General features: G+C 42.1%; 1 protein-coding gene across 3 annotated transcripts in view; it reads right to left on the bottom strand.

The window, feature by feature from the left end:
* Positions 1-2,639: 2,639 nt before the first annotated feature.
* The window catches only part of GIT1 (GIT ArfGAP 1), a 45,870-nt gene continuing 35,652 nt past the window's right edge, over positions 2,640-12,857 (bottom strand). For 2 of the 3 annotated variants that reach the window (XM_053457043.1, XM_053457044.1), the window contains 10 exons: positions 8,670-8,767; positions 7,250-7,361; positions 6,793-6,917; positions 6,379-6,531; positions 5,855-6,070; positions 4,928-5,017; positions 4,480-4,556; positions 3,997-4,179; positions 3,549-3,612; positions 2,640-2,963 (listed from right to left, as the gene is read on the bottom strand). In XM_053457043.1, the coding sequence (XP_053313018.1) occupies positions 2,751-2,963; positions 3,549-3,612; positions 3,997-4,179; positions 4,480-4,556; positions 4,928-5,017; positions 5,855-6,070; positions 6,379-6,531; positions 6,793-6,917; positions 7,250-7,361; positions 8,670-8,767 (1,331 nt within the window). In that variant the 3' untranslated portion in view covers positions 2,640-2,750. The remainder of the gene's footprint in view (positions 2,964-3,548; positions 3,613-3,996; positions 4,180-4,479; positions 4,557-4,927; positions 5,018-5,854; positions 6,071-6,378; positions 6,532-6,792; positions 6,918-7,249; positions 7,362-8,669; positions 8,768-12,857) is intronic. The other variant, XM_053457045.1, reaches the window with a different exon arrangement.

The raw sequence follows: 12,857 nt of genomic DNA, 5'->3' as shown, positions 1-12,857 counted from the left end.
GTCCAGCTGGCTTGATAAGAGCTTTATGGTTAAAGAAACTCCAGAGTCCAAAAAGCCTTTGTTATGAAGCATGGTCTATACATTATCCCGGGTGAAAGGTGCGGAGGTGTGTTTATCGGGGCAGGGTGAGATGTAGGAGACGCAAACAGAGAATTCTGGTAATTGAGCAAGTTTAATTCCATAAATTAAGGTCATCTATACCTTTTTGCCTAGTATGTCTCTTTTTGTCTTAAATGGTAACATAACATTACTTTTTCCATCTCTTTTCTATAGAAATACATTAATCGGGATTTATTTACTAATGGAAGAGTCGTGTCTTATTAGACATTCTTAAGGACCAACTCCAGTGAGCTGCAGGAAGAGCTTGGCTGGCCCTCTAACATATAGAGTTAAATCAGTGAGATTTATCCAGTCTCATTGAATTATACATTACCCAGGGCCAGCTCAGCCCTTCATAACAGATCGTGAATTAAAGTGAAATGTATTGCAGGACAGGTGTGGTTCAAACACTGGGCTACTTGATGTCCAGGTCCTGGGCATAATTGTGAAACAAAACATATTTAAAATAATAATCTGTTATATAAAATACGGCCAGGAACCGAAGCGGTATTTCTGCACTCTTACTGGTTTCATGCAGGTTTCCGTGTCTCTTCTGTGATCCCGCTGAATTCCATAGTACGGGTTTCTTTATTTTAATAACTAGCTGAAGCCAACTGAATCAAAACATACATATTAACCTCTGTAAGGGAACATTACAGTAACCAAGGGAACGGTCCCAAAATAACATTTTTCTATCCATAAAGAGACTAGTACCACTAAACCACTAATTATAAGAACGGAAGAATGTTATCCAAGCACAATGTGCCACGTAGGTGCAGAAGGGGAAAAAATAAAAAGCAACGGGGCAGTTTCTTTAAAATAAAATTAAAAAACCACATGACAACACAATGTTACTGGTTTAATTTGATACAAATGTACATTATGCATCTTTTGTACATAAAACACCCATCACCAAGCGTTCATAGCAGTACAGAGTATGGCATGTGTTACCGAAAAGCAGAAACACAACAAAAATAGAGAGGAAAAAAAAACAGTAAAAGAAAAGGTTTAAAAGTGAAAGCGTTGTACTGAGAAGCTCACTAGTGGTGGCGATGTACATTTTTGAAGGAAAAAGAATGGAACGGTTAATTTTTTTAAGGTAGATTACATAATCGTAATAATATTTTATTTCAACGCCAAATTATTATTGCTGTCTATGAATAGTCTTTTTCCTTATTTTCCAGTTGAAACCTCAGCCAGTATTAGCGGCCGGTTGTAGCCTGGCAATGGCGAGACACATGAAGTAGTGGATTTATGAACAGCAATTAATATATTTTTTTGCACTAGCTGTTGGTATGATATATTAAAGAGCACAATCGTCGCATTGCTATAATTCACAGCTCCGACGAGGCCACAAGAGTAGAAATAGACCGTGAATATCAAAACAAAGGCAATGTAAATGACAGCAGGGAAAGAACCATGCCAAGGTGCCATTCACCGCCGTGCGAGGCTATGGTGTTAGAGGGGAGGACATCGGATAGCGATCCGGCTAGCGTCCTGCAGGCTATGGAGCGTCTGTATTGTGCTACTCTGTAGGGTAACAAGCTTAAAGTGGTTACACACCAAATACTTAAAACAATCTTCTAAGTTCACCCCCCATACCACCCCGATAACAAAAAGAGATGTTTAGAATATATTATATATATGTATATATATACACGCACAATGATTCCAGTGTAAGTTTCAGATTAGCCTCACTAGTTCACAATAACCCCATAACGCTTTACAATGTAGTGCAGAGGGGCACGCTGTCTCCTCAAGGGTTAGTACTGCATGTCTTCCGGGACGCCAGGCGTTTTGTGCTTGTGCTCGATGAATGACACGGTCCGATAACACAAGTGCCATCCGCTTCATAGGTGCCTGGGGTGTCCGTGTCTTTCTTTATGCGAGCTGCTGTACTACTAACCAGCTTTGCTCCATGCGCTTGGTGACCCACAACGTGAAGACAGACGTGTAGACTTCACAACGCTCCACTGCATAGTTTACGTGTTCCCGGGGAGGCATTTAAAGGTGCAGTCCCAGAGTAAAGCTTCTTTCCTTCCGATGTCGAAATATCTATCGAATTCAGACATTCTCCAGCGATGCTTTCTGGGGGTTTCTATAAAACGTGAACGTTCTTTGGTCCTAACTGTGAAATGGTGAGTTGGTGCGCATGCTTTTATGTCTCAGAATAGTAAGAACATACAGGGTTCTTGGTGCCTACAGACATGATGTGCTTTTTGAGCCTCGGTATATGCACAGCAAAGTTGAAAATACATTCTTGTCTAAGTACAAGTAAACAAGAGTCTGGTGTATAAACATTACTTTTGGATAACAATTTGGCAATTGCTGTAAAGCATATTGTATCGTAAACCAACTAGCTGCACTGCAATGCTTGGCTGAACAGCGCAAAGCCTGTACCATAAAGTTAACTAACTGATAGGAAGGGCTGCTTTGAGGCTTGGGACTGCACCTTTAAGCCTTCCGCTGACAAAGGGGACCAGCTCTTGATGGATGACAGGAGTGTATAAATCCATATCCCAGTCTGTGTAGGTTGCACAGGGGTATCCTGATGGCTGTGCACTTCCAGAAGAGTACAGATTAGGAACACATCACAGGCCTTAGGGACTTGATATGAGAAAGTGGAAGGGCCACCTGGCTACTGTAGGGGGTCACTGCTTCTTTTCCCGGGTAGTGATGGTGACCAGCTGCTTGGCTGCTTTGGCGATGTCGTAAGCGCACTGGATGACTTGTTGAGTGAGCAGCTGGTAGTCTACTGGGGCACCAGGCTCTGGAGGAACCGTTTTCCTACACTCGCTCTGCAGTCTGTAAGCGCTGGCATTAAGTAACCTCAGGGAAGAACGCACCGTTTCCAGAGCAGGCTTCTAAAACAGAAAAAAAAATGCTGAATATGGCAATTTTTCCCCAATCAATTTATGTAACGGTGAACTATCCTCTCTAGGTATTCACTAAAGTCTCTTCCATAAGAACCAAGTATCGTACTAAACATCCTTGAACCTCCAATATATAGTTATAGTAGGTTCATGTTGCTAAACTCCAGCTGAAGCTCACCGATAACTCTACGAAGTTAAAGTGGACTTGTCACGCTTCCCAAACCCAACATTTTAAATTCTATATGCTACATATGAACTATGTGTACAGATTATATATATATATATATGTAGAAACAGAGTTTGACAACAGATAAGAATCATTCAGACCACCATAAAGCGCAACTGCACAGTAGGGCACTCAGACGCCCATGTGGGGAAATGATCCGGGGCTGTGGTCAAAAAGTCAACACCCCCAGCCAAAAAACGTGTTTATAATTTTGGTTTAGCGTTAAAACAAATATTTAAATTGCATCTGGTGAATTGCATCTGGTGACGTCAGTCACTCAAGTACAATAACTAGAGAATCGGTTCATATCTGTAACTTAAGTAAAAAAAAATAAAAAATACATAACTTACTTTGGGGAAGAGCGATGCCATTTCTGTTACTGCTGAATGGATTTTCTCTGAGCAGGGAACAAAACTGCAGAAAAAATAGAGAATTAGAATTTGCTCGGTCATACTGACTCATTTTACAAACCAAGGGACAGAATCCACTATTATTCATAATTATAAATATTTATTTATATTTTTATATAACTAGTAGTATATAAAATAACAATTAGACTTCCAGAAACAGGTAAGGAGGGCCCTGCTCAGATAGTATACAGTCCCATGTTCTCTGACATCACCAGGCATTCGATTAAAGCCCCACACATGATAAACCTCTCACAGACATAGTTCAAACATGTAATCTATGGATTCTACTAATGGATCATATGACACTTAGATTTCTATAAAACCTTTGCGTCTACAGGTCTGTACCTCAGTGACTCTCCCATCAGGAGTTATGAAATAACGAGATTACCTGTCGTGCTTGAACTCCTGCGCAGCTCTCAGCAGCTCCTGGATGTTCTTGGTCACTTGCTCCGTCCTGAGGATGACATCCTCTGTACTCGGCAGCGTAGGGTCCAACTCCAATTCCACATCTTCAGACTCTGGATGGAGGTCCTCATCCCGAGATAAGTCCAGGAACCTTCTCCCATCCACTCTGTAGGGGGAAAAACAAAAAGCGGCCTTTACTGGTTTTTTCAAGCTCCCAAATCAGACAGATTTCTTGGGAAACTCCAAACAACCATGAAAGCAAAATACAGCGGGAGGCTATACAAATACATCCGTCCTGGGGCCGCAAATGAAGGATCATGGATACGTACAACACATTCATCAGCTCTAGGTATAACCTAGTACTCAAATAGCATGAGTGCAGCTCTCATACAAAGCAAGTCATTCTTTAAATAGGCATAAAGAAGACACACAGACGTCGATACGATGATATATTATCTTTACGTACCCACTGCCTGTGTCAGCGCTCTGGGTGTTGTCGTAGTCGCTGTCTGTGCCGCTACCATGTCGATCGGCTTTAACTGGCTGCAGAAAACACAAACTATTAGTCGTCTCTTTCCTGCTCATACAATCCGTTATCCCGTCCTTAACGCTCTAACCAATATACAACCGTATACGGACGGCTTCATACAAACAGTCAGCCACGATATGGCCAGTAAGGTAACATTGCAAAGGGTTAAAAGAGCGTGAGGCTATTTTGCGATTAGGGCCATAACTTTACCGTAAATTTGTTAAAGAAAAAACCCTCATTATTAACATCATTAACATTTATTGTTTTATATAGCGCCATCAAATTCCGTAGCGCTGTACAATAGGTAGACAGGACATAACATCATGAGTTAGATCCCATTTTTTTACATAAAAAGTGAATACATAAGGAAGGGGGGATACGTCACCATGTTCCGAGCAGTGTCCAGGGGTCCAGAGAACAGAGGGGAGGACAAAGGGGGAAAGGGCACAGAAGAGGCTGAGATGCCTTTCCGGATCTAGAACAGGAAGGGGACCGTCAAGGAGCATGCAAACAAACATTAGGAGAACACGGATACTGTATAATCTATAACAGGAGAAACATAGGAACTACATGAGACATTTACCTCCACCAGGACGCGACGGGCACACAAGACAGACACCCGATTGGCTACTACTAAGATCGCTACATAATGCCCGGAAATTAAAGGGTGCAAAACGACTCATGGGATTGATTGGAGCAACAAATTGGCCAGTTCCACTCACCATATGGCAGCAGATTTACCTAATGTCACTAAGAACATGTTCAGTATTATAGTTTCATCATCTAAATTGGATGAATTTAGTCTGCAGGACGTGCTAGATTTGAGAACAGATGTCATAAATGGGAATGTTTAATAGGACAAAAAGAAAACGCTTGCTCTTGTACCCTACAAGCTAGGCATGTATTATGACATTTGTTTCAATGCACACCCAGTGTTTTGTGTTAAACAGGAATGCTTGCATGTGCTGGTTATAGTACATGTAATAAATACCCAGAAACCGGGTTCAATAGCCTTCAAAACCCCTGAACATCAGCAAACCCGCTCGTTCGCCCTTTTGTATATTTTCCCTAGACAGAATAACTGAAATTTGGAGAGTTGATGAAATCAGTAAGTGGGGCAACAGCTCATCACGACAAGCGAGCATTCACAAACAAAAGGGAAATTAGGCAATACATGGATCAATAATTGTGTCTGAGAAGGAATTCCATAGTACAAGGGAAAAAAGTTTCTAATGCCACATTGAGTGGAATCTTAAAGACACTGAGATAGGGAAATGTTTCCATGTGATGGTTGGAAGTAAGAGTCACGTACCCCAGAATGGAAAGGTTGAAGTCTGTTGCCCAGGTCATCTGTGGATTGCCCGAACGGTTTGAGGGCCGATCCAGGCTCGTACATGGAGAACGCCTGGCGGTCCCGCCGGTGAGCTGCCGACACCTGGTGCTCAGTCCTCTCTGGGTTTGCTGGTGGAGGTGGCGAAGGGCCGGTCTGATGTCTAATCTGTGAGTTCTCCGATTGCAACTTATGAATCTACAGTAATGGTAATAAAACAATGATGTATCACTTCGTCTTAGTCTGTCAGTGACTGTTTAAATGAATGTTCCATAAGAAGATATAAAGAAAAGATAATATACTGCAACATGAAGCCAGGGAAGGGCGCTCGCGAAACATAATTGGGCAACAATTTATACTAATTCCTAAAGACGCATATATATATATATATAAAATGCTTAACATACACATATATGCATACACAGAACCTGGTCTATGCACAATAATAAATAAATTCCCACACCTGATTAACCGTTACAGCACAAGGAATGAATAAATCCTGGTACCTCTCTCTGCAGTCGGCGCAGCTCCTCACTTAGGTTGCTGTTCACTTTCATCAGTTGCTGCACTTTGGCATCAGATGTGGCGAGCGCTTTCTTGACTTCCAGGTACTCCTGAAGAGTGATGGGGCCATCGGAGAGGTCGGACGAGTCCATGCTCTGCACAGAGAGTAGAGACAGACCGGAACGAAGAATGATTAGACACTAAAGAGAGCCTGAGAATTATATTCTAAATACCAATGCAAGCCAAGCGGTAGCATGACGCCAACTCCCATCACCCAAATTGTATGGGAAATGCAAGAGCAGCCGACTCACTAGTCACTACAGACACTCAGACTCACACCACGCAAGTAACAGTTAAATACTAGAAAACCATTAACACGGGATGGCGAGGCTGGAGCACGCTGCCGCCCGTCTCACCCTGGCTCGGTTGTTTCTGGAATTCCTGAGCAGCTCCTGGTCCGTGTCTTCATCAGAGGCTACGCTGTCATAGTCGTGCTGATCATCGCAGTCATTCGCGTTCCGTAGCGAGTAGTCTAGATTGTCTGAAAAGCCCAAAGAACCAAGAATTGTCATTTCTGCTTGGGTCAGCTCCTGGACCGTCTTTTTAAAGGATAGGTTTAATTGACGTGAATAGGAGAATAAAACGTGTTAACCTGAGCAAGCAACACACTTTGTATCAGCTGCCTGCTACGAAAGAAAAGTAGCTGCAGGACACTGAGAAAGACTATAAAAAAAGCATGGGTATTTACAGACATCTGCTTTAGGGGAATGCACATTGGAATTTAATGCTTGTTATTTTTTGTTTCAACTTTTCATGAATCAATTGTTAACCGATTAACATGATTTTGTGTCTTTATACAATCGGTCCATTTACCTGTGGGGATAATAGTGGTCTTGCCCTGCTGTCGCCTCTTGGCTTCACTGAGAATATCAATGATCAGAGTGGCAAATTCCCTGGCGTTGAAGCGTGCCAGCTTCTGGCGCCCCTACAAGACAGACATCGGTTTGGAAAAGATGCCACGAACTACTGATTATTGCACGATAACTGGGAAGAAATCACATTTTACGGTATTTATGCATAAGTTACTGCAATCTTTCGGGCTGTAGAACACGAACACTCTCATACCCAGCAAACATTCTCAATGCCAAAGAGAGGAGGAAAGAGGGACAGGGGATTTTGTATAACAGGGTCAGGGTAGGCGGTATGCCCAATATATTTAACATTGAGGTCATCAGTTAAGCTAGTAAGTTCCACCATATGTTTCAGAATTAGTAGTTTTATGATCAGAGCAGCTAAACAGTCAACAAGGGAAGATCAGTTCCGGGACCTTTTTCAGTTCATGATGATATATCGAGTTTTTAGATCACTAATCTAGACTGACAGAGGTCACAGACCAAATCTGTTCCTTCCTACAGCTTTGACTGAGCCTTCTTCATATCAAATTTTAAGCATGTCAGGAAAAAGCAGGACTTCAGTGAATTTTGCAAGCAAGACTGAAGCCAAGACTATCTTTATAAGCACTAATTTTGTGCTTACCTCTATCTCTCTAACTTCAAGGAGAAGGGGAGGTCACTCAACATCGTCGGGGAAGTTGCATCAAAGCCCGACTGAGACTTTCTTGGTTAAGCGAGTTGTGCGTGTCTGCCTGGGTATGCGTGTAAGCATGCGCCTGGCTATGTACATAGTATTAAGTATGTATATAGTGAGAAAGAGAACGATATAGGGGAGAAATAATGAGGATAAATAAAGGGGAGAGATTAAAAGGGGACATAATGAGAATGAAGATATTTGAGAAGAGAAAATGAGAATGGGGAAAAGTTGCAGAGAAAGATATAGAGGTAATGAGAGGGAGGAGAGATGAGAACAAAGGAGAGATACAGATAGAAAGAAGGAGAGATAATAGAGATAAGAAGGGATGAGAGGGGAGGAGAAAAGGGAGAGATATAGAGATGGGACGAGGGTCCTGTGTGTGCAATCTGGGTGCTGGGCCGGTCCCATTAATGCAGTCTCAGTGCTGGGGCGAGTCCTGTGTGTGCAATATTAGTACAAAGGGCTGGTCTTTGGGTTGAGCAACCTGTGATCTATGTCTGCGGTGTAGGTGCCCTCCATGCAGCGGAGTGGGTCATGTATGATGTGCTCACATGACTCGGACTCCAAGGGGGTGGTAGACAAATACATTTTTGTCTAGGGCGGCAAAAATCCCTGCCCCAGCCCTGCATGTATTAAATACGTTGCTTTAAGTTTTGGTTTTGAATAACCAGTCCTAGTTAGGAGATTCTGTTCATCAACTCACCTGGTTCCTAGTGGCAGAGTACTCCGGATTGACGGGCAGGAAGGGTACAGCACTGCGCTCAGTGACCAAAGTACTGTGGTTCTGTGTAGTCAGCCAGACTATAAGAGAGAGAAGGCATGGATAAGGAAAAGTACATTACAGCCCAGCCAGGCTCAAAATGAGGCATCAATGTAATAAGACCTTTTTCCACTCCCTGCTGATCACTCCGCAAAGTATCTCTTTGAAACTTTTTGAAACTCTTCTCGCAGCCGCCATCACATCCTGGGTTAAAGTCACCTATATCACTTCCGTGAATCTTCATTCTAATACTTTCTTGATGAACCACAAATTCTCTGGACTATTTCTGCAAGCTCTTTATAACACGAGGTTTGCTATATGGCTTTTAACTGTATCTAAGAAAAGTGCCAATGCAAAAAAGTGTTAATGCCAAAAAGATTATGCGTAGCGTTTGTGAAAACAGGAAGAGGATAAAGAGGAAAAGGGTCGTTTTGTCTCATAAGGCTGGGAATCCAGAAATGCACCTCTCTTTCTCTCTCACAAGCACTGAAGGCCTGGCTCGCAATCTCCGTTCTAGTTCATCCCAAAGGTGTTCAATGGGGTTGAGGTCAGGGCTCTGTGCCCCCTGGTGAAGTTCTTCCACACCAGACTCAAGACCATGTCTTTATGGAGCTTGCTTTGTGTACGATGGGGCACAGTCATGCTGGAATAGAAAAGGCCTTCCCCAAACTGCATGTGTGCACAACTGTGCTTGCTGTAAACATGACAATAAATAAAGGCAAATCGATGTAACCTTCTCTCAAACAAGCAAAACCATATCTTGTAAGATTTTAAACCACTCCTAAGCACTCCGACAGGCACAGACATGCCCATACGATCAGAGATTCACAAGGTAGGCAGCAGTGCCCAGCTCACGGCGTCATCGCACACAGCGGGGAGCTGAAGAAAGAATGATAAACACACAATGGGGAAAGAACGTCCATAGATTGTAAATAATAAAAGTATGCTTAATTTGTGTTTGCAGAACCTATTGTTCCCTTGGGCTATACAGATCGATTCACATTTTTAGCATAGTTACCCAGCCATTTTCAAATATATACGCTACACATTTTTGCATTGAAGGTATACTATGTTTAGCACATTTGTGAGAAGCACATCCAGTATCGATTTTGTATTTTCTTCTCTCGCCACCCGAAAATTTGGTTTTATGGTACTGTCACTATTTTTTTCATTTTAATTATTAGATATTTTGCCAGCGTTTTAAGCTCCCATTATCCGTGTCTGTAGTAAGTATGAAAATTACAAATATTTTTTCTCTCCTCGCTCGCAGAAGTCTTGCCAAGTTGGAGGTTGGTTTGACTTCAAAGTGTTTAGAGTCTCAAACAGGGACTGGCAAGACCAAAGTTATTTTTCCTACGTCATTAACAAATGTGGTTGTTTTGGGTTCACCTCAGCTTAAATTCCTTCTTAATTGCATACAAAGATTTTTCCAGTGGTTCTTGGACTTGCTTGGGCCTAAAGGAGCTCTATTAGTACAGCTGACCTCACAACAGACACCACAAGACACACACTGCCCCGTTTAAATCAGGAAAAAGAGGCATACCAAAGCGGCCAATGGTTCTTATCTGCCTTCAAACTATGCTTCTATGTCCCCTTACTGCCTACAATGGTGAAACACAAGATAAGCTCTGATAATGCAAGAACATGATATGGAGCATACAATAGATGGGCAATGTAGTCCTGGTTTGGCCCGGCTCATAAAGATTAGAGGAACGTGAGCAGGAGCCAAGCTGGATCAAACTCTTATCCGCCATAGTGTCTTGATCCATGTGAGGATCCAACCTTTTCTTACCCAGAGCACAAGTATTGCTTGACTGGTGCCACTAAACTTTTCGCGTCACAATAATGATCTTTATAGCTAAAACTCAGCCTTCTTCTTAAAAACACAGAACGTTTACATTTCACTTATCTAACAGAATCTGGTTTAATTCAGAAGACACAAGGTTCTACTGTCACATTGTTTTAACATAAGGGTCCTACACTCTGTAAAACATGAATGTCTTATCCAACAGCAACAAGGAGACAATATCCCTCGTGGCAAAACCTGAACACCTGCTCTTGCAACATGTTCATTTATGCCTACTCAGCATTCGTCTGTTTTTCTGGGCACCCAAGCGCTAATTATACAGCTCATATTAATCCCACTTTGTTTTCCCAGCTGCTGCCGTTGGAAAGCCTAAACACAAAAGCACATTCATACTTATCGTGAGCATTACAGAGCCCTGCCACCTCACGAAAAGCTCTATCACACCGCTGATATAAAGAATATTTAACATGCTAATGGACAATATGCTGGTGTCTTCACACGAGCATTAGTGTAGGCGCGGGGCTTGACATCGCATGTGTTACCGAAACCCATACCAGGGAGCATGCCAGCTTTTATCAATAATCACCAAACGTGGCTCTGCTGGGAAGCCCCCCAGGTATGTGGGAAGCCCCCAGGTATGTGGGAAGCCGGGGGAATCTTCATCAGCTTTGTGTCACAAAATCACAAGCAGAAGACACTGTGCCCCTTACCCAGTTTAGTCAATTGCCTGATCTGGGCCAGACAAATCTATCTAGCAATGAGTGGCCATCCATGAAGAGGTAGAGCTGTAGAGATCAATATAAAAAAAGGCACTTCTAAGTCTTAGTCTAATTTTCTTAATATTGATCACATTATATATGTATCCCAAGGAACAAAAAAAGAAAGAAAACCACAAGAAAACCCACAATAGTCAGTTCAAGTAATTTCCATAAAACAATTTAAAAAAAATTAAGAAAAAACATCAAACTGTGACTTCATAATTTAACAATAATTTAGAAAAGAAGGCTTAATTAAAACCATCATACAACCCCTTAGCAGAATACAGAGAATCAAAGAACATTATAAATATATATAGCTTGTCTGAATATGGCTAATCACTCAATATTCTACTGAAAGGTTAAACACCAGAAGCTCATTGTAAAGTGAACCTGGCTGAGTCAGCGTGAAGATGACAAACTAAGCTGTCTAGCCTTGGTCTTTGCGGTTTTTCAAAGCAGTCAGCGACATTGGATCTCATATTAGCTCTCTTAGGTGACTTTAATGTAACCCCGGCCAATTTGAAACGGAGCCCACCTGCTGCAGACATTTCCTGTGCTAGAGAACGGAAGACCAGAGCTGTAAAAACACAATGCTTTAACACAGGTGCAAGAAGCAGGGATTTTTTTTTAAAAAAAAAATTTGTTTTTTAAAAATAACTTTAAGAGGATGAAACAGGGAAGGGTAACAGTGGGAAGTGCACAAAAATACCCAACACTGAATGCAATAAGCACAAAGAAGCTAATACGTTCTAAACCTGGCCGAGATTAGCGGTGCACAAACACTCCTACGGTAGGACTCCATAGATGTTGCTGTCCCCATGCTCCTAAAACTCAGACGGGCTTCTGAATAAAGCCGACTACAGACAGAAACGAACATCAATGGCCCCATATCAGCCATCCGCACACCAGTTTTGGCTATATCGCTCTGCGACGATCATTATTTCTGTGTACCTACTGAACCGGGACTTTATACAAAAGTTGAATATTTTCATTTTCCTCTTTACACGTTATGACAGGCCAACCCCCGTGAGTTTCTCCTACAGGATAGGGAATGCAAGGATATTTCTTCAAGTCGTCTCATGATTTAACTGTGCATCATGTCAGGCCAGATCAGCCATTCTAGGGTTGGTCCTCTAGAATGCATCAAGATATCAAGAATGAGAAAATCTGTTTAATGGATACATAATACACATCTCAATCCACCACCCCTGCTGTGGAGCTTCTGTCATGGTCTATACCCTTTTGTCAACTTTTTATTACTGATACACTTACAGCCCCCACTCGCTTCCGACACAAAACAAAACACTGCAACAGGACTTGGAACAGACAACCCCTCAAGTAAAACAAAAATGATCTTAGAGGAATGGCATGTTTAGCCGTTACACTGGGTGATTCAGACAAGCAAGCAGCTCTGGATTAACGCACACCACCTTGAAAGACAAGAAACGTTTTCAGACCAAAAGAACATTATAAATACTCACTGTTAGTATACAGAAGGCAAAACAAGTACGGACATTAGAGGACAAACATAAAGAACTATTGCAAGCCACACACCCTTAAAGGCTG

This window comes from Spea bombifrons, chromosome 2 (assembly GCF_027358695.1).
Source record: "Spea bombifrons isolate aSpeBom1 chromosome 2, aSpeBom1.2.pri, whole genome shotgun sequence".
Lineage (NCBI taxonomy): Eukaryota > Metazoa > Chordata > Amphibia > Anura > Pelobatidae > Spea > Spea bombifrons.
This window is presented reverse-complemented; position numbering and strand designations above follow the sequence as displayed.